General features: G+C 43.4%; 1 protein-coding gene across 3 annotated transcripts; it reads left to right on the top strand.

Moving 5' to 3' along the window:
* Positions 1 to 1,782: 1,782 nt before the first annotated feature.
* Positions 1,783 to 26,838, top strand: GABRD (gamma-aminobutyric acid type A receptor subunit delta). Of its 3 annotated transcripts, none has more exons than XM_074975475.1 (9): positions 1,783 to 2,511; positions 13,731 to 13,843; positions 16,008 to 16,075; positions 17,188 to 17,408; positions 19,112 to 19,194; positions 22,371 to 22,535; positions 23,473 to 23,628; positions 24,209 to 24,420; positions 25,860 to 26,838. In XM_074975475.1, exons 1-9 carry the CDS (start codon positions 2,444 to 2,446, stop codon positions 26,157 to 26,159), a joined length of 1,386 nt encoding a protein of 461 aa, XP_074831576.1. In that variant the 5' UTR covers positions 1,783 to 2,443; the 3' UTR covers positions 26,160 to 26,838. The 3 variants fall into 3 exon arrangements, with proteins under 3 accessions (XP_074831576.1, XP_074831577.1, XP_074831578.1); XM_074975476.1 differs by having other exon boundaries at positions 1,786 to 2,511; positions 22,371 to 22,508; positions 25,860 to 26,837; XM_074975477.1 differs by lacking the exon at positions 22,371 to 22,535 and having other exon boundaries at positions 1,791 to 2,511; positions 25,860 to 26,837.
* Positions 26,839 to 27,491: the final 653 nt, after the last annotated feature.

The following is a 27,491-nucleotide window of genomic DNA, read 5'->3' on the forward strand; positions in this document are numbered from 1 at the left end:
TGGCACCTTATAGACTAACAGACGTATTGGAGCATAAGCTTTCATGGGTGAATACCCACTTCGTTGGATGCATGTAGTGGAAATTTCCAGAGGCAGGTATAAGAGACACAAGAAAACAATTTCCTGTGTGTAAGTACTGTACTTCCATCAGTGGCCCAACCACAGTCAACAAAGCTTATTTTAACTGGGTCAAGGGTGCCTAAAAGGGGTTAACTGTTCTGAGTGTAGTTGATGCACAAAGAAACACAACTTATTCTTTCAGCAATGATTCCTTTAGAGGGCTCCACTCTATTGTGTAATTTAAGGTTTTATACAGGAAATTGTCTATTAAAAGAACAATTCATAGTAGCATTTATCCTTTTAGAGAACATGATGCCAATAATCTTCTTCCACATGTATGCATTTTTACTAGATAACTTATTTACCTTGGCTGTTCTTTGATATTGTAACAGGTGTGTTCTTAGGAGACATAATTGTAACTGTGTGCCGGTTTTACTAGTCAGATAATTAGATGGTAGCTGTCTAGCCTTGGAGAGAAGCAGAATCTAAGAGTTCTAACCACAGGTAGGTAGGCAAGCATGTGTAAGACAAGGAAAAATATAGAAAAACTGAATGTCTGAAAGATGTAAATCCGTGTATAATCCATACCCAGATGTATTAACTAATGCGAAATTTTACCCTGTAGATTACATAAAAGAATGTTTTGATCCCCCCCCATCATAAACAGCTTTCAAGATCTGTTAAAAAGCAGCCAAAGCAACGCAGTTAAGCATTAGAGTGTAAATTTAGGTGTTTTCTTTCCCAGTGTGCATTAGCTGCAGAGAATGACAAAACAAATGTAGGAGGGGAGGAAGGAATAGAAAGAAAATCGAAAGCTACATTAGTCCTACATATGTCCTCCCCTGTTCATTTTAATATATAATACCTATCTATACACACACTTCAGACATATATGTGGGTGCATGGGTGGATGGATGGATATTTTCCACAGTCCCTTCAGAGCCCTTGTTTTGCTTCCCTATCTTGCTTTCTATATAAAATATTAGTGTTGAATGGTACAAGCAGGAATATAGAAACTATGACCCAAGCCTTCTCCCCAGTACATCCTCCGGCTTGGAAAAATATCGGAATAAAGTATCTGGATATTCTGTTCCTTCCTGCCTTCTAGTGCTTAATGATACATGTTTGTTCTTTAAAACGTTTCCTCCATAGTGTTTCTTCTCTTCTTCCGACAGAGCGGACCCAAACAGCCCGGCGGACAAAACGTGGGACGTTCACACTTGGCACCCGAGTTTGCCCTGCGAAGAGAGACCGTGAGGACCAAACTGCCCAACTGCATCTTGGACAATGTCCCCCCAGCCGACACCTCTACTGGGGCAACCCCCTTTAATAGCAAAGAGGGGCCCCCGAGAGGTGGCAGGAGCTGGTCTGAACTGTGTGCATTCAGTAAGCCTAAGGAGCTCTTGCCATCTGAGGACTCAGCCCTGGGGCAGTCACGATCCCGATTCTTCTAAACGCCGCTGCATGCCTACGGATGTAGTAATCCAGCTTGTTTCATCTCAGGGAAGCAGCCCCTAGCCCTGCCAGAGATGAGGAAGAAGTTTGACTAACGCTGGCTCTGCTTCCCATGCTCTTGCTAGTGCTTTGTGTGTGTGACTTGTTTAAAGCCCCTGCCACTGCAAAATCCCCTTGTTCCCGGGGCTAGATCCCCCCGCTCGTCTCCCCCCTCCAATCTCCGTGCCGCAGAGGGCTGCTGTTGCCCCTGGAGTTGGGCAGGGAGCGGTGCGGGGGAAGGAAGGGGAGGGAACGTGCTGCACACACACACGCATACACAAACTCCTGCAGTTTACCTACGCTTCTCCCAGACAAACCGTGCATGAATCGCCTTCCGAACAGCCCCTGGACCGGTGGCTGCTCCAGGGACGTGTCCCCCTGTGTCCCGAGTCTGGACGGGATCGTTGTGTTTAGTTTTGGTTTTTGCACAGGGGCACTTCGACAAATGCTCACCCGATCCTAGCTCGCTCCCTCCTGCACTTGCTATGATCAAATCTGTAATTTCAGGGGTTATTTTCGGCAACCAGCTTTGCACGGAGGAAGCTCTGCTGGGAAGAAGCCTCTGAAAAGCAGCCGCGAGTGGGGACGGCCCAGAGGGGCAGCTGTCAAGCTGGCATGCCGCTTCGCCTGTCCGTGGTATGAGGCAGCGACCGGGGGGCAGCCCAGGAGTCTGGAAGGGCTGACCCTGCTCCCCATCTCCCCCTGCCTGCTTGTCTCTCGGGCGCGGGAGCGATTGTGGGGGTTGCTGCTGGGGAGCAACAACACGGCTTCAAACTGAGCCTCAACTTAACGCAGCAGGGATGGTAACGCTACAGCAGCCTCCTCGGCGCTTCCAGGACAGCAGGAGAGCCAGGGTTTTGCTTGCCACTGTCTAAGGCCTGGGACTAAAATGGAATTTCTCACCTGGATTTTGCCGTCCTTGGTTCTGCTGTGCACCCAGCAGCACAGGTGTATCAGGTAAGGGGGGGGCTCCAGGGTCTTTACTTGTGTGTCATTATCCCCCTTTGCCAGGGACGCCCTGAGTTCGTGGGCTGCGGATTTTTGCCTGGCAGGGAAAGTGGGTCTCGAGTGGAGAGTTCGTCACAAGGTGCCCTACTTTTATCACTGTTCCACCAGCTGAGCAGCAGCGTCCCGGTTAATCAAGTGGGAAGCCCGTTAACAGGATATCTGGGGAAGCCTTATCTCTAGGGCACTTTGATCTAAATTGGAGGCAATCTCTAAAGTTAATGGCATTTCACAGGCCCGGGATAGTCCCGTCCCCGTTTAAAAAGCAGCAATCCCTGCAGCTTGGCCATAAAACTCGGCAGCGCACTGGAGATCGCTGGCTGGTGACTAAGAGCCTCCCCAGACATAACAAAAACACCAGACTGCAGAGATGCATGTAGCTGTGCCCAAAGCTTTAGCTAAGGGGGTTCGCTCCACGGCCTGGGGCTCCAACCAGCGTGTGGACCTGGGAGAGCAGCAGAGGGCTGGGAAAGTGCGCAGAGAGAAGTTTGAAAAACAAATCAAACCCACTTGTAAAAACAAGTGTAGGGTTAAATCTGTGCAATTGATAGTTATGTTCACTCCAAAGGTGTTAGCTAGGCAACCAGCTTGGATCCAATTTGCAATGTTCTTTATATACTCTCCACGAATCTGGAGGCTGAAAGTGGAGAAAGCTTGCCATAGTTATGCAATGAACGCAGAAGGGGAGGAAATCTTTAAAAGAGAGAGATCTAGTTCAGGGCATCTAAAAGCAATGCCCAAGCTTTTCCAGGCAGGGAGCCCTGGGAGGGATGGAGGGGATTCCCCTGCTCCTCAAAAACGGTGGCTATGCCTATTTGTATTTGGGGGCTTCAAGACGGTGGGAATAAAGGCCAAGTGGTGATTGTGCACAGAGGAACATGGTTACTGTGGTGTTTGGGATTATTTGCTGAGGTTTTATTATTTTATTGAGAAGCAGGATGGTCCAGTGGTTAGAACAGGAGTCAGGCAACTGAGTCTCATGTAGGACTTTGCCACTGATTGACAGCATGACCTTGAGCAAGCTACCAAAGGCCAGATGCTGATACATTTACATGACTACCTCCCTTCTCAGGTGCTCCTGTGATTTAAGAGGGTCACTCAAGGAGTAAGATGCTACTCACTAGGTGAATAAGGGTGTCAGAATCTGGCCCATAATTTCAGTACCACAGTTTCCCCACCTATACACTTAAGATAACATTGAGATTTTTGGCTGAAAGGTGCTGCAGAAGTGCAAAGTATTATTCTTTTAAATAAGCAATTACTCTTCTCTAGCCTGTGACTTCAGGATCTGTTTCAAGGCATAGCAAGAGCCTGGATGTGTACAATGTATAATTTGTTACATAAATTATTTTATTACTGGATTAATTGCCTAGTTACTTGGCTTTCTTCCTACAATGACACAATAGTGATGAATTGTTTGTTAGAAATACATATACTTCATGGCAGAGGAAGGGGACAGCTAGAAAAATACAACGGCTAACTTTTGAGATTTAATGTTCTGTGTTCAAATGATGTTAGCGGTTTATCTTATCTATAATTGCCAATAGCAAAAGACTCTGAGTTCAGAGGAAGCTACCCTGTTTAGTTAAGTGTAGTCATCTGAAAGCTCACCTAGAACAGGGTTCTCATTGCGGATGCAGTGGTGAGCTGTATTTGAAAAGAAAAAAGGGTTAATGGACACCTGGTGTATTGCACCCTAGCCACACAATAATACAAATAATAAATAATAATCCTGGAAACCAGCCTACAAATAATTTTACTCATGTTAAATTAAATGGAGCTACACAAATGAGTAAAATTACTGATGTGTAAATGTTGGCAGGATTGGGCCCAAAGTTTTTTCTAATGAAAATCTGCATTCCTGAGTTTTTGGGTGAGAACCATGAAATCAATGAAAGTTAACATGGCTGGTGAAACTTTGGAGCCCAGCGTCAGAAATTGCAAACTGTTTTCCACTTGGTTTTTAACACTGGACAAGGAGAAGAATTTCACCGTTGACTGTTAACCAAAATAAAGTTTAATGTGTGTAGTCTAAAGTCTCCCTTGGGTTATTGAATCATTATTTACAACCAAGCAGAAATTGGTTTCCATTGAGTTCACGTAGGACCTGATCCAAAGTCCACTAAAATCAATGGATAGATAACCTTCCATAAACCTCAAGGGGCTCTGGGTCAGGTTCTAAGTGCTGAAGACAATTCTTAGTGCTATAGCATTTGCAAGCAGCAAACTTAGACATACCAGACTCTTTACAGGTGATGCAATTCCTTTTTCTTATTTTAACAACACAATGACATTCTAACTTCTTTTCTGGTTTAAAAATCAATGCAAAGCATTTTAAAAAATGCATATTTAGCATTAAGCCCATCCAAACCCCACTATCTAACTGAGCTTTATTGAGAAATGTGTGACTAAGGCTGCACAATCCTCAGGCTGAAGTCCTGTGCAAATGCGCGTAACGTCTGTGTGCGCTAACCAGTGTTGCTGAATTGTCACGTCAGGGTCCTGTTCTAATCTCTTGGACTGATGCACGTCCCTTGGCCACTGCAATAGCTCATCTTGTAAGGGCCTCAAGAAGAGTATACTTTTCTCTTTCTACCCTCTGTGCCAGAGATGCACAGGTTTGTATGGTAGATGGTGCTTTAGGTAGGATATATTTTACTAGTAGTTTCGTACACTGAGATTAAAATGTAAAATTTTGTCAGTGGCTACACTTCCTCTTTATTGATCTAATTTTGATTTTAAATGTGATGCCTTGATTATAATGACTGCAGGGGTGTCAAAGAATACATCTCTCTGGCCACAGATTCCATAGATTGCAGAGCAAGAGGTTATTAAAAAGAAAGTGCTGTTTGGAAGATTCTAAACACCACAGTATTAGTTAAGACTTCCCAAGGACCAGCTTTAAAGTTAAATACCAGAACTATCTTTTTTTTTTTCTTTAGGAAACACCCATAGTCTGCTCATGCTTGGCACTTTCTGAACATTGCCCATCTCAAATTAGATGCTCAAGACTGGTATAATTTGAGGTCTCCGTTACGTGTGCTGCTTGACAGAAATCAGTGAACAAAATTCAGCCTCAAAGTCAGTGGAGTTGCATCAACTTATACCAGGGTTGAGGTTAGCCCACTGTGCTTATTAGTAGTATTGGTATTCATTTGCAGCTTTCTATGTGCAGAGCTTGGCGCATTGCAGACGCTCTCTTAATACAAATAAATAATAGTTGAGATGCATTAAAAGAAAATGTAGTGAGATGTCTTCTCTTGCAGTGGAAGAGTTTCATGTGCAGTACTTACTCCTATTACTATTAATAGGAGTCACGCGGCTGTCGTGCTCAAAGGTTTAAAAGGCCCCTGACTCTATAAGTCTCCAATGAAATAGCTTTTAACTCTCTAATTAAAAACAGACACATAATCTTGTTTTAAAAATAATTCTATTTGTATATAATTAACTATCCTACTGGCTTGTACATCTCTCAACCTTTTACTCCCAGTGATGAGAAGAGAGGCTTGCAAATGTGAAATATATGCAAAGAGTAGACTACTTCATGCAGCTTAAAACTCACGGAGAAATGGAAATAAAGACTTTGATGTTCATAAGGTTGCCATGAATTAAGCCTAATGCTTTTTCAATTTCATTTCAAAATATGGAACATATTTACGGTTAGCTTCACTTAGAGTCAAGGATGGCAGATGGAAAGGATACACATACTACTCTGGATAATCCTGGAGCTTGCTACAGGCTAGATCATTCCCTGACCTTGCCTGATATTTAAAGGCCTTTTTCCAGGAAAAAATGGCAGAGAAAATTATATTGAAATGAAACAAATTTACCTCCATACCAGTTCTCTGGACCACACACAGTCAGCTATTTAACAGACTGATGCTTCCATCTTTCAGATGAAAATATCCATTTGCAGGTGCTCAGTTGCCCAAAGACCGTGTAGAATGTAGGCTGGTTGGGTGACTTAAAGGAGAAATAGGAGAGATACAGGGAGCAAGACATTTTCCCTGCTGCACTTTTAAAATGAGAGTACATGGCCGCTAGTGCAGGTTACCATGACCTATCTACAAGTTTGATCTAAAGTCAGCACTGCTGATGGCCATTGACTTGCAGAAGGTCCTTGGGCTTTTTTGTGCTGGAGACAGTAGCTGAGATTCCTATCTCTCTATATTCCTGTTCAGCAACCACTGAACAGTGCATTCATTCCCACATGGCTTAAGTGAAATATTTACCAAGTCTTTTGCTCACTGATATGAGGGAATTTTGACTCAATATGTTCAAGGAGTGTTCCAGGAGATAATAAGAAGCGGGCAAAATCCCAGCTGATAAACCATGTTGCATTAGTGAAAATGCATTTATTCTGCAGCTGGTTGGAGAGACCCATCATCTGAATTAGGTGTATATGTTACCCACATGCCCACTGTTGACTGTGTTTATATCCTTAGGAGAGCTGCATTTCTTGGTAATATTTATTTGAGGGGCTTTATAATTTTCCCAAGTTGTATAATAACCATAAACATCAGCTTCCTCTCTGCTTTAAGAGGGCTAAATTGTCTTTCCCTACCAGACAGGAAAACTAGACTTTTTTTTTTTCAAGAAAGAAAGAAAAATGAGGCTCTTTTCCATGGTGAGCCAATTGCATTGATCAAAGCATCACAGAAATGTAGGGCTAGAAGGGACCGCAAGAGGTCATCTAGTCCAGCCCACTGCACTAATGCAGGACCAGGTAAACCTAGATTCCCTGACAAGTGTTTAGCTAACCTGTTCTTAAAACTCTCCGATGATAGGGATTCCACAACTTCCTTTGGAAACCCTTACCTGCCCTTACAGTTAGAAAGTTTTCCCTAATGTCTAACCTAAATCTCCCCTGCTGCACATTAAGCCCATTATTTCTTGTCCTACCTTCAGTGGACATGGAAAACAATTGATCACCATCCTCTTTTTGACAGCCCTTAACATATTTGAAGACTATCAGATTCCCCCTCCTCCTCCTTTTCTCAAAACTAAAATATGCCCAGTTTTTTTTTAAATTCTTCCTCATAGGTCAGGTTTTCTAAACCTTTTATCATTTTTGTTGCTCTCCTCTGGACTTTTTCCAGTTTGTCCTCAACTTTCTTAGAATCATAGACGTTTAGGGTTGGAAGAGACATCAGGAGGTCATCTAGTCTAACTCCCTGCTCAAAGCAGGACCAACCCCAAATAAATCATCCCAGCCAGGACTTTGTCAAGCCACGCCTTAGAAACCTCTAAGGATGGAGAGTACTTTGCACTTATTTTTATTGAATTTCATCTTATTGATTTCAGACCAGTTCTCATGTTGAATTCTAATCCTGTCCCGCAAAGTGCTAGCAACCCTTTCCAGCTTGGCGTCATCCACAAATTTTATAAGCATGCTGTCTCCACATTACTATCCAAGTCATTCATGAAAGTGTTGAATAGTACCGGACCCAGGACTAACCCCCACAAAACCCACCTAGAGACCTTTTCCTGTTTTGAAAGATAATATTATGAGTACATTTTTTCAACCACTTGTGCACACATTTGATATTAATTTCATTTAGATCACATTTCTTTCACTTAGTGTCCAAGCAAGGGCGAAACTCCATATTTGTATTAATGCAAGTCACTGCCCTGAAAGAGAGAGTGCAGACGAGGGTTAAAAAAACCTCTCCTGAACTGCAGCTTGCAGAAAACTTTTCAGAGAAATGATCCAGGAGCATGTTGCCCTCCTGTTAGCATGGCACCCACTCTGACTCGGTGCAGGGTAAAGATACGCTATTTTTTTTCATTGCGTGCTGGTGTAAGCCGCTAGAGTTTTAGGAATTAATAGCTTACTTTTATATGGTGCCTTTCATCCCAAAGCACACTGTACAAAAGCTTAGGTCAAGAAGTGAAGTTGCTGAATCAGCTGAAGGTGGTTTCCTTTCTTTCCATCTTTATTACTTGGATTATAAAATGCAAATCCTCTCCAGCTTGCATTTCCATGCCAGTCCTCATGTTTCCGGGTAAAATTCATGAATAACATCTCAGGCCTCAGATAATCCCCATGGGTCATCATGGGTGAATGGACTTTTCTGCTCTTGCACACAGCCTCAGGAAACTGGGCCTGGTGTAGGGAAGGCCACAGGGGTGGGGCTTTGGAGGTATCCCACACACCACGCTGCTGGCAGGCCATCTCTATCACCCCCTTTCCCTCCCCACTCTCGTGGCAGGCTGTAATGTGGTGTGGAGGGTTTATGTGGGTTCTTTGAACTTGCATGAATGTCACTCCAGATGTGAATTTCACTGTGTTTTCCATCCAGTCAAATAGTAAAGAGTCCCTAGTATTTTTCATTAAATTAGGTTAAAACAAACAAAAGTTATAAGTCCAGTACAGCGGTCTGGACTGGATGATTTATCCTACTAGTCCTACATTTCTATGAGTCTATGTACAATACCCTACTTGGATGTTGGTGGGGAATAGCTATTATGCGGACTTCTGAGGACTAGAAGATTTGGGGCCAAATTTAGCCCTGGAGTGAATGAGTATAATCCCTGTTGACAGGAGTGGAAATTGTGCCTACTTACACCATGGCTGAATTTAGCGCTTGGCCTACAGCCCTGTTCACTCAAGCACAAAGACTCTGCTGCATTATTCCTAACTCCTATATTCTTTTCCTTGATTCTTTATCTTCCACACCCTCCGAATGAAAAATCTAGTGTCGTTTGGACAGTATGATTATAGAAATTACCACCATGTAGATTAGGACCGAAATTAAGGTTTTTCATAGAAAAATCTAATATGAATAGACAGTTTTCGTAACCTCAGGCTTTATTAATAATAGGACCAAGATTCCTTTTTAATTTTGTAGTATATTGTGCTGAGGATTTTTAAGTAAAATTTCCCATGGATTGCAATCTGCTTAAAATGCATGGCATATGTGGCCCATCATTTTTAACCTGAGATTGTCCTTTTAGCTCTCTTATTCTTGTTAACGCCACTACCATAGAACATTGACACAGGATAATGCCCTCCCACTCTGTGGCATGCTGTAAATGCTGAGGCTTTTATGGAAAATAAATGTCAAGGGAAAATGAGGTGATTTTATTTGTCAAAAGAGATGATGCTCCTGACAGTTCTTTTACAATGACTTTATTTCTGTAATAGCAAATGACTGATGATGAGTCAGTCATCTGGGGCTAAGTTCTCTAGGCAGCCACGTAACACATTTTGGTGTGAAAATGGAGCTGCAAAATTTGTTTTCTTAAATGTTTCAGATTCATTACGCAAGAGTAGACACAGGACTTCGGATTTTTATAACATCTTGCAGCTAATGATCGCAAAGCATTGTACACCCAAAAACCTGAAGGGCAGATTCTGACTTCCTTATGGATCAGGCCCCAAAGACAAGCACGTGAGATAAGCAAGGGATGCATGCAGGAATCTCTTCACCCTGCACCAGAGTGCAGCCACCTCTAAAGCTAACCCTGTCATTTGTTTAAAAACACAAGACAGGATGACAAATCTATCCCTAAAAAAGTGCATGGGATCTTTAATGACCTGGATCTCATGTCTATGTCTCAGGCTAAGACTTACAAATTACCAAAAAACCCCACCAAAAATGAAACGTTTAGAAACAAAATATCTGAAAACTATTCCTTTCTTGGCTAATCTGCCAAGACCATACTTCTGGCTGTCATATGTCCCCTGTACTAACTGATAGCATCAGTAATACTCAAAGCAGGTCAGGGAATGCAAAAGAAAATAAATAAAAATATCACTGAGCTGCAATGTTTGTTCTCAGCTGCAGCAGGAGAAATGCAGAACCTTGAATTTGGGTCTTGGCAGGTAAGTAACAGAGTGAAAGGGTAACTTCACTTAAGTAAATATTGGCACTTCAACACCAAGGCGATAGGCACCTAAGAAATATCAAAGATACTAGATAGAGATAAGTGAGCTGGCTGCGCAGGTGACAAGACCCAGCAAATAGAAAAAATATAGTTAGAATAAATCATCATAGCCTCCGTTGAAGTCAGGCTATGGCAATTTACCCCAGCTGAGGATCTGGGCCAGCGAGTCCTCTGAGATACTTGGATAGGTGCTGTAGCTAGCTATCTAGGTGAGTCTGTGTGTCAAGAGAATATTATAAATGCATTTAAACAAGCATCCCTAACCTTATGAGGTAATGAAATGATGAGCTAATGAAATTTCACTGTTGGGCAATAACTGTCCCCATGTGTCTTCAAGGTCACTTTACGCCTTGACAGCGCTATTAACTCAGGACGGCAATGTCTCCGTAACTCAGAGCTTACAGTCACACGCTGTTATCCCAAAGCTTCCTTACATTATTAACTCCATTCACATGCGGCAAGAACGTCATCATTCATCCCATGGTGAGAGGAAACATTGTTCTGGTGGCTGTTTCTTGCAGTAAGTGTAAATACTGATCTGAATACACCCATAAGTGACACATCTTGGAGAAAAAAACCCTTGTGCCTATGTGGGTCCATGTCACACAAACGTTCTAAGAAAGTTATATAAGTCCCAAGGCAAGAGCTGTTTATGGTATATTAATCTGCAGCCTTTTATTAATATTTTAAAAGGTTTCTCTTCTGCTATCAGCGATATTTTTTTTAAGCTCCATGCTTATTGCAGAGCTGAGTGGAAGCAGCTGCACCAATGCTCCGACAGCTCTGATGTGGTGCTTGCATCCAGTTACCTGTGTTTTTGAGAGACTTGAGAGTTACCCACACACCCTGGTAGATAGGATCTCTTTGCTAGTTGATAGTCCAACAAACACTTCCCATTTCGACAAGCATGTTTTCATACTAATTTTCTGATAGCAGTAGGAGAAGCTCAAAGGATTATGCTGTCAGCTGAGTGCGTGTGTAGTTTTACAGGCAACTCCTATTAACTTTAAGATGACCTGGGAACTCCCAGCGACTGGCACAGAAAATGGAGTTCTAGAGATCAAATGCTGATTCTGTTTATCTGGAGAAATCTGAAACTTCCATTCAAAGAGTGTTTTTGGAATAGTCCTTTCAGGACTTTGCTTTTTGCTGCCTCTTTGCTTTTCTCAATTTGTTTACCCTTTTGATCAGAGCTTTGCAAACGATGGCCATTTCAGGTCACATGAGTTTGCATCCCCTCAAATTTGCTTTTCTTTTTGTGTTTGCATGGGCCTATTGTGCTTTTCACAAGAGCAGGGATGATAAAACTAGTCTCCTGGCTCTATTCCAGCTGAATTACATTCTTCTTCCCTAAACTCCCCTGATGTTACAACTGGGTAAGTTCTGCACCACCTGACTTAAACTGTTGTGTAGTGTTGCTTTGAGGTGTTAGTTGCTATGCTCAACTATCGAGGTAGCTTCATTTCAGTGGCAGATGAAGCAATTCCTGTGTGCATTAGATGAAGTACTTTGTAGTTTTCTGGGACTCCTCCACCTCTTCCCTTCCATGAGGCTTAGCAAGTGAGCCCTTACCATATGCTCGCTTATTTTCTTTCCTTGACACAGAATGACTCTCCTATTATCACCACCTCTCTGGGCAGAGTTAAGGGGAAGAGGGCCTTTGGAATGTTCCACGTCCTTTGCTCTTTTTGGGACTCCTAATCTTTTATCCTGCCTGTTACATCTCTCACTGAGCCACTCAGAAACTCCATTCTCTTTCACATCCAGGTGGACTGGATCTGTGAGGGAGAGGCCTGAAATTAAGTCACCAGTGTCTGCAGGTGAAGTTTAACTCTTGTCATCTCACCAGTAGGGAATAGATTCCTTGCCCCCTTCCCCCCCACCCCCCCAAGAGTAAAAATTGATGAAGGCAAAATTGGCCCCCTGATGGTGTCACATGTTATGACTGATATGTCTCAGGTTCATTCAACTCACAGGGCTTCTCTATGATCTCTGCAAGTTGTTCTTTGGTGTATAGTACCTTGGCCACAAGAAGCGGGGCAGAAGTAGTTCCTGAGCTCACTTAAGCAGCGGTTTGGTGTATGAAGCAGAAAGCCCTACAGAATCTGTGAGAGGGGGACTGCAGAGACCAAAGTGATGGGCATTATATGAGAGATGGATAGATCAGTGGTTGTGGCCAGCTGCTTTTTTAATGATTGTAAAATTTTTGAATTTTGATTGATACTTTCTAGCCTGAGGTTTGTTAGTACTGGGGTCTGGTTGGCTTTGGGAAACAAAGATCTTTTAAAAATTGGATTAGGTAACTGGAGTTAGCAAACATGATTTGAAGCACCTAGGATAGACACAGTTTAACACTTTTAAAATTGTGCAACACATTGTCTTGTTAACCCAAAGGTCCCGATTTCCTGACCCAGCAAGAAGAGCTAGATGGTGCTCAGCAGTGGTGGATAGATGGAGCCTAGGCCATCAATAAGCTAAGGCCTTTGAGTATGTTGGTACTCCTGTGCTCTTACTTTTTCCACATAATCTCTGTTATTTATTTGATAATTATAGTATATTTGGTTTCATTTGAGCACTTAAAGATTCCTGCTAAGCGAGCATGTTGCTTTATTATGCTGTCAGTTGAATACACAGTGAAGCCGGCTTATGGCAAAGTCATGTTTGTCACACAACATCTTCACTACAACTGGAATTACACCTTGTATATCAAGATGCAGTGAAGCAATTCAGGATTTATGGTCTTTCATCGTAAACCAAATCTCTCTATCGCCACATCTCTCCATAAGCAGGTTCCACATGATTTGTTAATAACAGAATTGTATCCCATTTCTTTTTCATATTGGAGGAAAAAAGAAAGATGAATTAAAAACAAGATCCTAGTTTGGTTCCAGTGACTAACTTTCTCAATTATTTTTTTTCACAACAAGGAAAATAAGTCAAGTCATTTTAAACTTTGGTTTTATGTATTTAGGAGAAAAAATAAACTAAAAGATGTTTGTTCTTGACCTCATGTCCCCTAGGTAGGCTGTAGCCTTGTCTATACTATTTTCTAGTCTAAACATCATTTGTCCCTCCCCCACAAATAAATGAAACAGTCCTATCAACTCTCAGAACTGCTCCAATCAGTTACCAATCATGCTGAGTAGCTGACATTTTATCAGAGCTCTAGTAATGTACACGTAAGTCTTCTATCTTTTTCTGCCACATTTTATTTTCTCTACACATGGTGAGGTTTTAAAAGCTTGCTTGGACACTTGTGGTTTTGTTTGTTTTTTATCCAGCGCCATGAATGACATTGGAGATTACACAGGCTCCAACATAGAAATATCCTGGTTACCTAATCTGGATGATTTAATGAAAGGATATGCACGGAATTTCAGGCCTGGAATTGGAGGTAAGAGTCTGATTTATGTCTCTTCTGATTTCTAATGTATTCCTCGTATAATCTAATGGCTGAAATGGATGTGAATGTCTGCCTTTTGGTGGATATAATCAAGTGTTTGTGAATGTCTTGCTCTTAGACATAGTGATAATAACAGTAAGAATTTATTTTTTTTATGTCAGCCTTTGCAAAAAGTCCCACAATCTAGCCCAATTAAAAGCTGCATCAAACCAGTTATCTTTTCAATTTTGAGTTCATATTTGAGTTTGCTGTGCCAGAGTTTCTCAGTGATCACACTCCTCCCCCACACTATGAACAACCCTCTTGTTTTGAGGCTTTGGTATAAAAACAAAACTCAGAGCAGGTTCATCAAGAGATTTCCAAACCTTTCAGGTACACCTGGGCCAGTCTACAGGATTGTGTCAAAACCATGAACACTGTGCCGTTCCACTTGGGTCCAAAGCAAAAGCAAGGGAAACTTGATGGTTTCCCCTGAGTTTTGCTTTGAGATTTTGCATTTGTCTGAACTGGAAGCTTAAAGCAAAACACAATGGATGTGAATGCATTGAAGGCTAAAGGCAAAAATGTTCTCCTGAGTCCTTACACAGTGATTCTGTCAAGTTTCACGCATGTTATTAAAAATGAGAGAGGCCTAACCCACAAAGTTTGGAGCCACACCTAGTCCCAGATCATTGCAAATTTCAGTGGATGTTATTCAGGTCCTTTCAAGTTGAAGTCAAAGGACCTAATTCCTCTCCATTCGTCAATGGGAGTCTTTTCATTGACTTCAATGAGTGCTGGATCAGGCCCTAAACACGCTCCTTTTTTCTCATGTGAAAGAGCAAATGGGTCCATGAGTTGGGGCAAAAAAGATATCAAGATGTCAGGCTCCCTGGTTACAATATAAAACATAGCAGTGCTCTGAATTTAGGGCAATCCAGTGAGTCTGCAGACATCGACCTTCAACAATCCACTACATAAAAGGAAAATAACTCTGTGCTTTCGGGCCCAGTGTTATTGAAATGCTTTATAAGGAAGTAAAATCAGTTGCCCAGATTTTCAAAAGCAACTAGTGATTTTGGATGCACAACTTGGGATGTCTTAAAGGGGCTTGATTTTCAGGAGGTGGGGGCTCAGCAGTGTGTGAAACTCAGGCCCCTTTAAGGTGTTTCAGGTTGGGCCCCTCAAAATGGAGACCTCCAAGATCACGAGTCAATTCTGAAAATCTTGGCCAATTTGACAAGGTTGTGGCTGGCCTGCAAAGAAACTATAAGACTTTAAACTACTGGCAACTATTATAGACTGTCCTGTAGCTCGAGGGGCATTTTGTTTTCCCTTTTGAGCATGTGTGCAGTTCAGCTGATGCCCATGTGGCCTGCGTATGTATGTGGACCTGGCTCTTCATAGAGTTGAAGCAACAATACAACATACACAGGGTGTTTAGATAGCATTTGGCAATCCCCTTTTCTAGCGTTCTTTGAAAACGATCACTCTATCCCAATCCACAGAACAATGAACGTAGCAAAGCATGCACATGAATAGAAGCAAAACTTCCATCTTGCCAGGGCAGAGGAAATTCTGCTAGGAATCTGGATACCCTGGCAAGTCAGTCAGCTTGTAATCAGTTTTAATTGGCACTCTCGTAAGCCATAATGTTATTTTTCACCTGAAGCAGCTACTTTCTAAAGGGGTGAAGTTTTCTTATCTTTGAAAATGTCAAAGCAATTACTTCCACTGATCCTTAAAGCTGAAGGCTTGAAGCAATACAAGCAGTTCCTATTTTTTCCTGAGTTCTTACACCACTCCTGTCACCATGGTATCGGAACTGACTTTTGGAAAGTAATTTTGTGGTCCATATCAAGTGGTGATCACTTCTGTACTTGGATCCTCAAAGTAAGTGTCATGATTTCAAGGGGTTGCCACCAACTGTCAGAGATCATGACCAGCCTCCGTTTCTTTATGGCTAGATGGGAGGGTTTCTATGGAAACTTGGCATCACAATAAGAGGTTGGAAACCCATTGTTCTAAGACAGATTTTATTTCTGGAAACTGTGAGTAGGGGAAAAGATATTTAGGGACTCACTTCTGTGAACTGACTCCATATGAAAAGATTGACAAAGCTAGTGCATATATATTCACACCATATCCTCCCCAATTTAACGTGTCTCTTTCTCAGGCCCTCCTGTTAATGTTGCCCTAGCGATTGAAGTTACTAGCATTGATCACATCTCAGAAGTTAACATGGTAAGTTGCCATTGAAACTTGTTAAGACTGGAAAGCTGGGAATGCTTACTGTGGTGGTGGGAAGTATAGAAAACTGATTAGGCATATATGATTATTCTACATAGAACTATCACTAGCTGAAATGAATTGGCAAAGACAGAAAAAAAAGTCCTACATTTTTCAAGTGAAAAATTGATTCAGGAAAATCCTGTAAAGAGCAGACTTACAGCTGCATGCTAGCCCATAGGCCAGATCCTCAGTGGCTGTACATTGGCATTGCATATCTTCACTGGAGCTACACAGATTTGTACCAGCTAGGGATCTGGCTATGTATGTCCCATTTAAACTGGCTTAGTAGGGAGGGCAGGGTTGGGGTCTGAAGTATGTTGCCCTTATTGTTAGGGAAACTATTTTTAAGAATTAAATCCAATTTCTACTCCAATTCCACTTCCTCCTGTACGCTTCTGGAAAGAGGCCTGCGGAGTTCAGCCTCTTTTTTGCCCCTCTGCAAAGCCACTGAGTTGTGGGATGTTCCCTTAACCATCTCAGCCATGCCCATACCCCTGAACAAACCAACAGGCTAGATTCTAGAACATGTCACTTTACTACATATCTAAGAACTGCAAAGATCAACTGCATTTTTGTAGCCTATTAATCCTGAAAGATTTATTCTTAAAGCTATAGCTGTGACTTATCATTGACCCCCTCTCTCTATTGCATTCACTTGGGGCTTTTATTTTTTTAACTGGACTGAAAAAAAACATACAAAAACCCTACAAAAAAACCACTGGTCCTACTTAGGAAAGATGCTTAGGAGGGATATTAACCTGATTCTTCCCATCAGTCTCAGACGGACATGCAGCTCTTACTACACAGTATACCTGACAAGGCCATAGAATCGGAGCAGTTAAACACATGCTTGGGTATCTTGTGGTTATCCATTGGTAGAAACAGACAAGAGACATTAAAATGTCCAGGCAGTTTTATTCTGACTGAGTACAAAAATATTTCAGCGCACAGGAAGCAGCTATTAGATGTTCCAGACTAATACAATGAAATTTGACCAGGCCCCAAGATATCATCATTGTGTTTGTTTCACATGGTTTGTTAACTGTTGGTTCTTCTTGTGCTAGGAATACACCATGACAGTATTTTTGCATCAGAGCTGGCGAGACAACCGGCTGTCTTACAACCACACCAACGAAACTCTGGGCTTGGACAGTCGGTTTGTGGACAAGCTCTGGTTACCAGATACATTCATAGTAAATGCCAAGTCTGCCTGGTTCCATGATGTGACTGTGGAAAACAAACTTATCAGGCTACAGCCTGATGGAGTCATTTTATATAGCATCAGGTAAAGAGAGAGAGAGAGAGAGAGATTTCTCTCATGTGTTAGCTTTTTGAATAGACTCTAAAAAATAATCACCCCCTTTCCCTGGATTATTTTGGAAAACAACCATTCATTTAAAACATTTTTTAAAAACGTGAGCATGATGGATTTCTGTTGAAGACCCCTCATCTCTCTGCTGGGTCTACACGGGAAAGGCACCTGTGAAAACAGTAACAAGTTTCCCATCATGTAATTGTTAATCACAAGTACATCATTCACAGAGCATGATCTTGCTATAATTGGGGTTGTCCTACAGCCACCAGCCCAAGAGGCAGCGTGAACAGAGCAAGGAGTTCCTGGGTTCTGTTGTTGACTCTGCCACTGATTCCCTGTGTGACCTTGGTGGAGTGATCTAGAATCTCTCCGCTTTAAACTTCCCCATCTGTGCAATGGCAATAGTAACATTTCCCCACCTCACAGGGGTATTCTGAGAAAAAGTTAATGTGTGCACAATGCTTTGGAGCTGTAGGGTCAAATTCATCCCTGGAGTAACGTCATTGACATTACACCGGAATGGATTAAGCTCACAAAACTCTATATTAGTGCTTATTTATTTATTTAGCAGTATCTGGTCTTGAGCAAGTCATTTAACCATTCAATACCTGTTTCCTCTGCCTCAGGGGGGTGCTGTGAGGACTGGTTAGGATAATAGCCTAAAGGGCTTTGAAAGTATTACTGGTTTTTAATGTGGGTATGGCAGCAAAATAAGGACAGAAACATGCATGGAAGTAAGCAGCAGGCCACAACTTTTATTAAACTTTAACACAGGGAGGAGGCACTATCTGCCCATCACCCACACTCTCCTGTACCAGGCATTTAATTTGTTCCAGTGTTGGGAAACAGGGTTCCTTACCATATAACTCATAACGTGGGGTAGGCTCTCCTCAGCCTGCCCCCTAGGACTCGGCTTTCTCTGAGTCTTAGCACCCTACATCCTGCTGTAAGCAGGACAGAGGGTGCAGCAGTGTGGGGACCTTGGCCTGTGAAGGTCACATGGTCTAACCCTATCACATGAGCCCAAGGCCCATCACCAAAATCCCAGGTCATTTGCCTCTGGGAACTGTTCATTTTATTCTCTTAACCACACTGGAAACCAGCTGTAAGTTGCGACAAACAACTTCACCCCAGTACCTCAGGTGCCATGCGTGTTCCAACTCAAACCACTGTGGCTTGCAGTGAAACTCCCTCTCTGGTTCTCCACCAACTGGCACATGGGAGAAAAAATTCCTAAGGAGCCAATTGGCTAGACCTGCAGTGTCTGTCAAGCCAGGTTCCCATTCCTAACTCAGGTGGGGAGGGTGGGCTGCTGGAATGGAGCCAAAAGAGGCACCACACGGCCCCTGCAGCAGGTTAAATCCTGGGATCTGGCAAATGCTGGCCAATCAGCTGACCAATGGGTGCCAGAGACCCCTGGGAGAAGGAGCTACCTATTGTCCCTTGGTGAATGTCTCCCTCCCTTGCTGCTGGGACTGTCCCCCTTTCACTGCCAGCCCCATCAACTTCCCCACCTGTTGATGCGGGTGAGTGGCATTTTAATAATAGAGGTAGGTTAAGAGTTTCCTACCCAGTCTTTGGATTATGGGAATAATTACATGCCAAGCTATGAAAGCCTACAGCCCGCTCTGAATATAACTAACTGGTACTTTGATTTTCCTTGCATGGGGCAGGATTACCTCAACCGTGGCCTGTGACATGGACCTTACCAAGTATCCCATGGATGAACAAGAGTGCATGCTAGATTTGGAGAGCTGTGAGTACGAAAGTCTGAGCACAGCAGTGCCTATAACCTATGTTCTGTTGAAAGCCTGCATAGATAATCCTTAGCTTTGTTTCTGTGGGTCAACTTAAATCAATCAAATACAAGGGCTGTTTTCGATTTAGTAAATATAAGGCCCAGCCCCAATTCCCTTGATTCCAAGTTTGGGCATCAGGTTATAGAGCCTTAGAGCACTAGTTCAAAACTGCCATAGTTAGGGTCTGGCTTTTGACTGGAACACCTGGTTGAAAAGGGACCCTGGCGGCTCTGGTCAGCTAAAAGTCCGGTTGGCGGTGCAGCTGCCTGCTGTGGCTCCGCGCAGCTCCTGGAAGCAGCGGAGCCATCTCCTATGCATCTCCCCCATCTCCTATGCATAGGGGCAGCGAGGGGGCTTGGCATGCTGCCCCCGCCGCAAGCCACTGGGAGCTGTGGGGGCGGTGCCTGAGGATGGGGCAGCATGCAGAACCACCTGGCCACACCTCCACATAGGAGCTGGAGTGGGGAAGTGCTGCTGCTTCCAGGAGCTGCTTGAGGTAAGCACTGCCTGGACGCTGCACCCCTGACCCCCTCCCATGCCCCAACCCTCTGCCCCAGCCCTGATCCCCCTCCCGCCCTCTGAACCCCTCAATCCCAGCCTGGAGCACCCACCTGCACCCTCAGCCAGAGACCTAACCCCCCCATGCCCCCAGCCCTGATTTCCCTCCCACCCTCCAAACTCCTCGGTCCCAGCCCGGAGCATCCTCCTGCACTCCAAACCCCTCATCCCCAGCCCCACCCCAGAGCCCACTCCCCCAGCCCAAGCCCTCACCCCTTCCCACATCCCAACCCACTGCTTCAGCCTGGAGCCCCCTCCTGCACCCTGAACTCCTCATTTCTGGCCACACCCCAGACCCCACACCCCCAGCTGGAGTCCATACTCTGTCCCGCACCCCAACCCTCTGAGCCAGCCCGGTGAAAATGAGTGAGTGAGGGTGGGGAAAGCAAGCGACAGAGGGAGGGGAGATGGAGTGAAAGGTGGGTGGGGCCTTGGAGGAGAGGAGCGGGAGGGGCGGGGCAAGGGTATTCATTTTATGCAAGTAGAAAGTTGGCAACCCTAGCTGCAGACCAGAACTATAGAACCGAATCCAGCAAGGTGCTGAGCACCCTCCATTCCCATTGGAGATGGAGAATTGGGAGCTTAGGGCTGATCCAAAGCCCACTGAAAACTGTGGGAGTCTTTCCATTAACTTCAGTGGGCTTTGGATCAGGCCCTGAGAGACAAAGCAGAGAGTACAGAGGGACTGAGCCCCAGGGCAAACTTTGGAGTGGGTTTTATTTTCTCTAAGAGAAATCAAGAGGGGCAGAATTCCGTGTGTGTGGGGACTGCTATTGTGACTAGCCCCCATAAAGGTCTCTGTCTTTCCTTGGCAACACCTCACCCCTACACAGGAGTCAGTCACAATCTGGGCCATAGACTAGTGACATTCTATTTAGTGCTTACGTGGGAAACCTGTATAAATTGTGTCTATATTCTACTCAGGTGCCATTCTCCTCCTAATCAGTGTGTAATTCCCATGAGCATTAATGCTTTGGGGATAAATTCACTATTGACGTAAGCAGGCACCGCTCAATGACAGCAGCGAATTTGGCCTTTTGTGGCTACATCAGTGGGAGAGTAGAATCCTGATGTTTCCAGAGATTTAGGACTAGCAGAATACCTAAGCCGGGGCAACCACACTGGGGAGAGCATCAGTCGCTCTCTTTCTTTTATAGCATTGACTCTGTTTTCTAAACCAACCACAATACATTTCATCCTGTCAAAAATAGCAATCTGCAGTTTTACTTATGTAATCAGCAAATGCAGAGGCAGCAGACAATGAACTAGCAATCAATTCACTCTCCTGGCAAGTTTTGCAGGGTTTTTTTTTTTTAAATTTAATTTGAGGATTTTTATTTCAGTGCAATAAACATAAGTAGAAATAAAGCCTCTTTAAACAAACATATTAAAGCAAAACCAGAGGAAACTTTCCCCCTGTTGTTTCCACATGCAGGGTTTCCTCTAGGCAACTCCTAACCCAAACCAAGGTGACTGTGTATTCCCATCTTCCTGCAGCATTGGTGTGGTCCATTTTTAGTGCAGTTACAAGATACCTTGCTCTATTTCTATCTAGACAACCATTTCTCACTAGTGAGAGGATGCTGACAGCAGGTTACACATTAGGGAACAGATTCTCTGCTGTGTCTAACTTCTGCTGGGCACAGCAGGGGGGTGATGGGATGCCAGGTGGCTGAGTATAACTCTCTGATTTCCTGCCTCACCTTGGCCCCAAAGGTACAAGTTAGAGTAGCCTCCACGGATCACCTGACAGCTGGGGATAGCTGCAGTGCGTCACTCTCCCTTCTTGCTTGTCTTTACCTCTAATATGTCCCCTGCACCAGGGTCTTCAGAAAGGGTGACCCAGGGGCCAGCTTCACTGACTGTATGCCTGCCCATGACATTGGGATAATCCCCAGTGTTGGGGTTGTGACAAGTCTTTGCTCCATCTGCTTTGCTTGACTGGCACAAAAATATTGGAAGCGGCACCGAATCTACCCATATAGATGTAAAAAAACACATTGTTTTTACCTGTGCTATGAGTGAACACCTTAGATGATTCAAATAATTAACAGTCTAATTTACTTTTCACTAATCCTGCTGCTTGATTGTTGTTTTGCAGTTCTGTCAGTTTGGATAATGAAAACATACTACAGTACTCCATTCAGCTTTAATATGTGGTCAGGTTCTCATGCTTTAGCATAATGCTACTGATTGGATTGCAAACAGTGCAAAGGAAATATTCTTTTATTAGTTTATTTTCCAACTGTTTCCATTGGAATGTAAATAAAAACCACCATGACCATTTTCTGTTGCTCTTAGGTTTATTTAAAAGCTTATTTTTAAGTTGTGTTCTCCACTTCAACGTTCTTCTAAAGCTCAGAACAGTGTAAGCTAGCCTGGAGGGAACACTGTTCCGGCTAGGTCACTGGCAACCTCACTGTCGACAGGACATTGAGTTATCCAGATTGAAACGCAACATGTTTGTTGTGGGATTGAAGATGAGCAGCATGGCAGAGTCGTCTGAGTTTCACTTTGAGCCCATCAATCTTTATTTCCCCCCAAACCTTTGCATTTATTCAGCTTCTTTTGGCAGATGGCTACTCTTCAGAGGATATTGTGTACCAATGGTCAGAAAACCAGGAGGAGATCCATGGGCTGGATAAGCTGCAGCTTGCTCAGTTCACAATCACTAATTACCGCTTCACGAGAGAAATGATGAACTTCAAATCTGGTAACAGACTCTGTGTCTTCATTGCAGGCATGCTGTCAGCCTCCACTATCTGTAACAGACAATCCCCTCTCTTAAGTAACCAGTTTAATGTGTCCATCTGGTTTCCAGTACAATTTTATTTAGCCCATATCTAAAGAGAGAGAATTTTTTTGCTGGTCCCTTGGGTAGCCATTGCAGTCTATTGTGACAAATCCATACCTATCCTGGGCTTTGTGTTTGCCATAATGCTACACATGGCTGCCAGTCAGCACTTCACAGCAACAGCAGAGCTAGAACTCAGATCCTCCTGCTCTAATTTGCAATTTTGGCTATAGGAGAATCTCCATTATTCCTAATAATATTGTGCTTATGATATCCAGTTGAGCAGTTCTGATTCCATCCACTAGACTAGAGGGTAGTGGTACACATACATACTAGCATGCCTACTGCAATGTTTGTAAAAGCTTGAAGTCATTTCTTCCCTACTGATTTTTGTCCTCTTACATGTACTGTAGTTAAATGCTCATTTATACTGCCCCCTTATCCATCAAGCTCTTTCCCTGTTTGTTTTAAATTAACATGATCTTTTAAAAAAATCTAAATTTAGTATCTGGAGGACTTTCCACAGCAGATTATAAAAATCTTAAGGCAGATCACATTTTGCAACAGTGTCATTAGAGCAGGGGATTTGGAATCAGGACTCCTGAAATCTATGTTTTGATCTGCTACTGACTCACTATACAACCCGGGCAAGTCACCTGACCTATTCTTAGGACTAACAATGCTGACACTAACTATGGTGCCTTATAGGGGTTTTATGAGGCTTAATTAATGCAAAGCCCTTTGTGACCCTTGAATGAAAGATGATGTAAAAGTGCAACTCCGTATCATTACTCTTGTATATTATTTTATTAACTGCGTGATTGTAAAGCCAACCTTCTAACACACAACTTTATATTTGTCCTTTGCCCACTCTTTCCACCAGCGGGTCAGTTTCCCAGGCTCAGTCTCCACTTCCACCTGCGGCGGAATCGAGGTGTTTACATCATTCAGTCTTACGTGCCTTCCATCTTACTGGTGGCCATGTCATGGGTTTCCTTCTGGATCAGCCAGTCAGCTGTGCCTGCTAGGGTGTCACTAGGTAAAAAGATTGTGGCATTGGGATCTTGAAATGGAGGACATGTAAAGGCCATATGTTCATCTCCAGTGTGCCATTATTGGAACAGAAGCACATTTATGAATGCTGTGTCTGCACTGGCAAAGCAATAAGTCCTTCAGCGAGTTTTATTCATGCTTTGGTGTCTGTCACTGGCGGATGCTTCTGTCAGGGCAGAATGCGCTAATAAAGGATGGAAAATAAAAGTTTGATGCTGTTATATTGTATCTCTAAGAACAACAGACACTACTAATAAAGAGTCAGTGCTGCAGCCCTTACTCCCACTGAAGTCATGAGTAAGAGGAGCAGATGCAGGTGCTAAGAATAGAAAGTACTCTCCAGGGGTTGTTCTAATGGATCTGTCTATCTGTGTCTGGTAAAAGAAGCCACATTGAGATTTTCAGAGCTGCCTTGGGCATTGGGTGCCCAGTTCAGAAGTAGGTGCCCACATCCCCTAGATAGCTTTGAAAATCTCAGCCAGCTCCTCTCTGGGTAGAAGTTATTGTTTGTTACCATTGGAATGTGTTACAGAACTCTAAGCCAAGCTTCTCATGCTATTCCCTAGGTATAACGACAGTTCTTACTATGACCACTTTGATGGTCAGTGCCCGATCTTCACTCCCACGAGCCTCTGCCATCAAGGCGCTAGATGTTTACTTCTGGATTTGCTATGTGTTTGTCTTTGCTGCTCTTGTGGAATATGCATTTGCACATTTCAATGCAGACTACATGAAAAAGCAAAAAGACAAGATGAAGGCGAGCAGACAGAGTGGAGAGGTCAGTAAGCTGTGTGCTGGTGGTGCCGTGGAAGGCTTTGAAAAACAACCACCCTGCATTATAACCTTGTCTTCAGCCAGAGCAAATACTCCCCTCCACTGCCCTTTGGTATAGTCATTCCCTGAGTTAATAGCCCCACCACGTGAGTGTTTAGCCCCTGAATGCCACCATGCTGATTGCTGCCTGTTGGCAGTACAAGTCAAAACCAGCTCAGAACAATGACCAGGATACAGAGCCGGTAACCAATCATCCCCATGCCACAAGCGGTTGGGACTGATTCTCATTCTGTTCCTGTGTTTGGGACAGGATGGGGGAATGGGAGGGAAGGGATACAAAGGGGCTTTTAAGCCACATTTGTGTTCCTTGTATTCTGGAGATGTACAGGACCTTTGGAGATATGTCCAGCCCTTGGTGTAGATTAGAGCAACCTCAGTGTGCTCTGTTCAAATAGTCCCCAATATGCCCCCCATCAGAGGCCAGGAGCAGGGCCAGTGTAGAGCCCTTATGCCAGTTCTACACCAGCCGGGGAGGCCCCACACCCCGAGAGTATTCTCAGGTAGCTGTTTACTTATGGGCCCTTTGCCTGGCAAGAGAACCATAAAAGGGCTTCAGCAACCCTGAGAACCAGGCCCATTGTCTTCAGTGTTGTCCCATGGAGATTAAATTCTCCATTGTGTGCAATGGATTCCAGATAGATCCTATTTTGCTCAGCATGAATACAATTTATGTTCCAAAGCAGACCTATACAACAGGTTGCAAGAACAAAGCAATTGCTTATGTGAAATTCCTTCCTGGACCTCTTAATTCTAGATAGCTCAGTTATTCCCTTCATGTCCTTTAAGTGGCTGATGAAACAGAATGAATTGATTAGGGAAAAATGCTTTCGACAATCCACAGTTTGCAAATTTCCCCCCACAAATCTGCAGGCATGTGAATCCCTGGACTTGATTTTTATTATGATTATTAGTATTTATTATTTTTATTGTTATTAATTAATCTTGCTAAGCTGCTAGCAGATATGATTGATCTGCGCTCTTTACTAAAACCTACCCAGGAGCATCCACAGCCTTACAGGACCCACCCTATGTTTCAGGCCAATCAGTTATTCTTTCAGCTGGGTGGCAGTCTCTTTGGAGTGGATCAATACTACTTGTGAACCAGCCCAGGGCTGAGCATGCTGCCTCTGCAGTGCTTCAAGCCCCTGCAATAGCCTAGGGCATGTAAAATTATCAACAGAATTTACTCCTGGGTCTCCTGCATGGCAGAACAGAGTCATTCACAGCTTCCTCAGCCACTGCAAGCATTGGAACAAAGTACTGTCCATCACATTTGGATCTCCTGCAAGGCAGACCATTAGGCCACCTGGCTAGCTCTGATTAAGTATTCTGACTCTCTTCCCATGCAGATTGTCATAAGAGGTTCTTCTCTTTCATTTGCAGATCAATGTGAAGAACGCCATTGTTTTGTTTTCCCTTTCCATTGCTGGCGTGAACCAGGAACTGGCCATTTCCAACCGGCAGCACCGAGCTCCCAAAACCCTACCCGGATCATATGGCTCTGTAGAAGTCGAAACTGGAGAGACGAAGAAGCAGCAAGAAACTAAACTGGAGAAAAAGAGTGGCTTAAAGTCCCTCTTCAAGCCCATTGATGCTGACACCATTGATATTTATGCCAGGGCAGTGTTCCCAGCAGCCTTTGCAGCAGTCAATGTTATCTACTGGGTTGCTTATACAATGTAAGAACAAAAATGTGCTCCCAAGAGGTAAACTGTGGGCCGGAATTATGCTCAGACAGTACAGAGTAACTGAACAACCTGTATTGGTCCATTTTTTGTCAAAGTGCTTTCCAACGCGCTGAAGATATTTCTCGAATGCAGCAGAGTGTATCATTTCTGTTTGATTCTACAATCAACTCCAGCTAAAACTGGGAGAGGGGAAAATTGGCCATTACCAATGTGGTTTGATATATTTATTATTACTAAACTCTGCCAAACAATCCAAGGATCCTTTGTTCCCCATCTCTTCTTGAAACAATTTGTCACGTGTACATATCTTCAGTGAAGGTGCCACCACCAAATCCTAAAGCACAGTAGGATATTTTCCCTTTTCAAAGGTCTGCAGATAACGAGGCTCTGATTTTCCCCACACTCTTGGCATTTCTTTTCTCACAGCACAGCTAACCTCATGTTTTTACATGGGAGTGACTTTTCTGTGTCATGCCAGTTGTGTGACAGTTCAAGTTTAACGGGGATAGGAAAATGGCAGTGATCTCTACATGTGAAGACGGCAGGATTGAAGTATGGGGAGCAGAGCAAGGCGGGAGGGTTTTTCTTTAATTATTATTTGTCTTGGATAAAGTATTTAGAACACTTTTGATTCTCTTCTTCAGTCACAGCATGAAATAAAATATATTGTATAGAACCTAACTGAATTGTTAATATCCACTGTGTTGCATTTCAGATATAAGCTAAGGAAAGTCTTTCTTTATTGCTTAGGCTTCTTGTATATTGCTATTTGTCCATTTATGGTGCAATTACATTGGCAAAGTGATTTAAAAACACAGGCTGAGCCTAGGGTCCTTGTCCCATAGGATTTAGGGTAAAATTTTCAAAAGCACTGAAGGGATTAGGAGCCTCAATCCCATTTTCCAAAAAGACTTAGGCACTTGGTAACCTAAGTTTCATTGGCTTTCCGTGAGAGTTAGGTACCTAGCAACCATTTGTGCTTTTGAAAATTTCCCTGAGAGGCTTCTAAGTGCCAAAGGTACTTATGAAAAGTCATAATTTTCTCCTAAGTCGCTTAGATGCTTTTGACTGTTCTGTCCGGATAGCTGAAGGGGCCTGATCCCGAGAGATGCTGAGTACCCAGAGTTCCTGGTCACTTCATTGGGATTTACAGTAATGGAATCTATGGGTACTCATCCGCTCTCCCTTACTCAGAGCCAGATTCTGTTACCCTTACTTACACTGAGGAGTACTGTTGCCCTTAAGTAATTCCATTGATTTCAGTGGGATAAGGTGGCATTCACCATAAGTACAGATATCAGAATCTGGCCTTCAGATTAGTAGAATG

This window comes from Natator depressus, chromosome 18 (assembly GCF_965152275.1).
Source record: "Natator depressus isolate rNatDep1 chromosome 18, rNatDep2.hap1, whole genome shotgun sequence".
Classification (NCBI taxonomy): Eukaryota; Metazoa; Chordata; order Testudines; family Cheloniidae; genus Natator; species Natator depressus.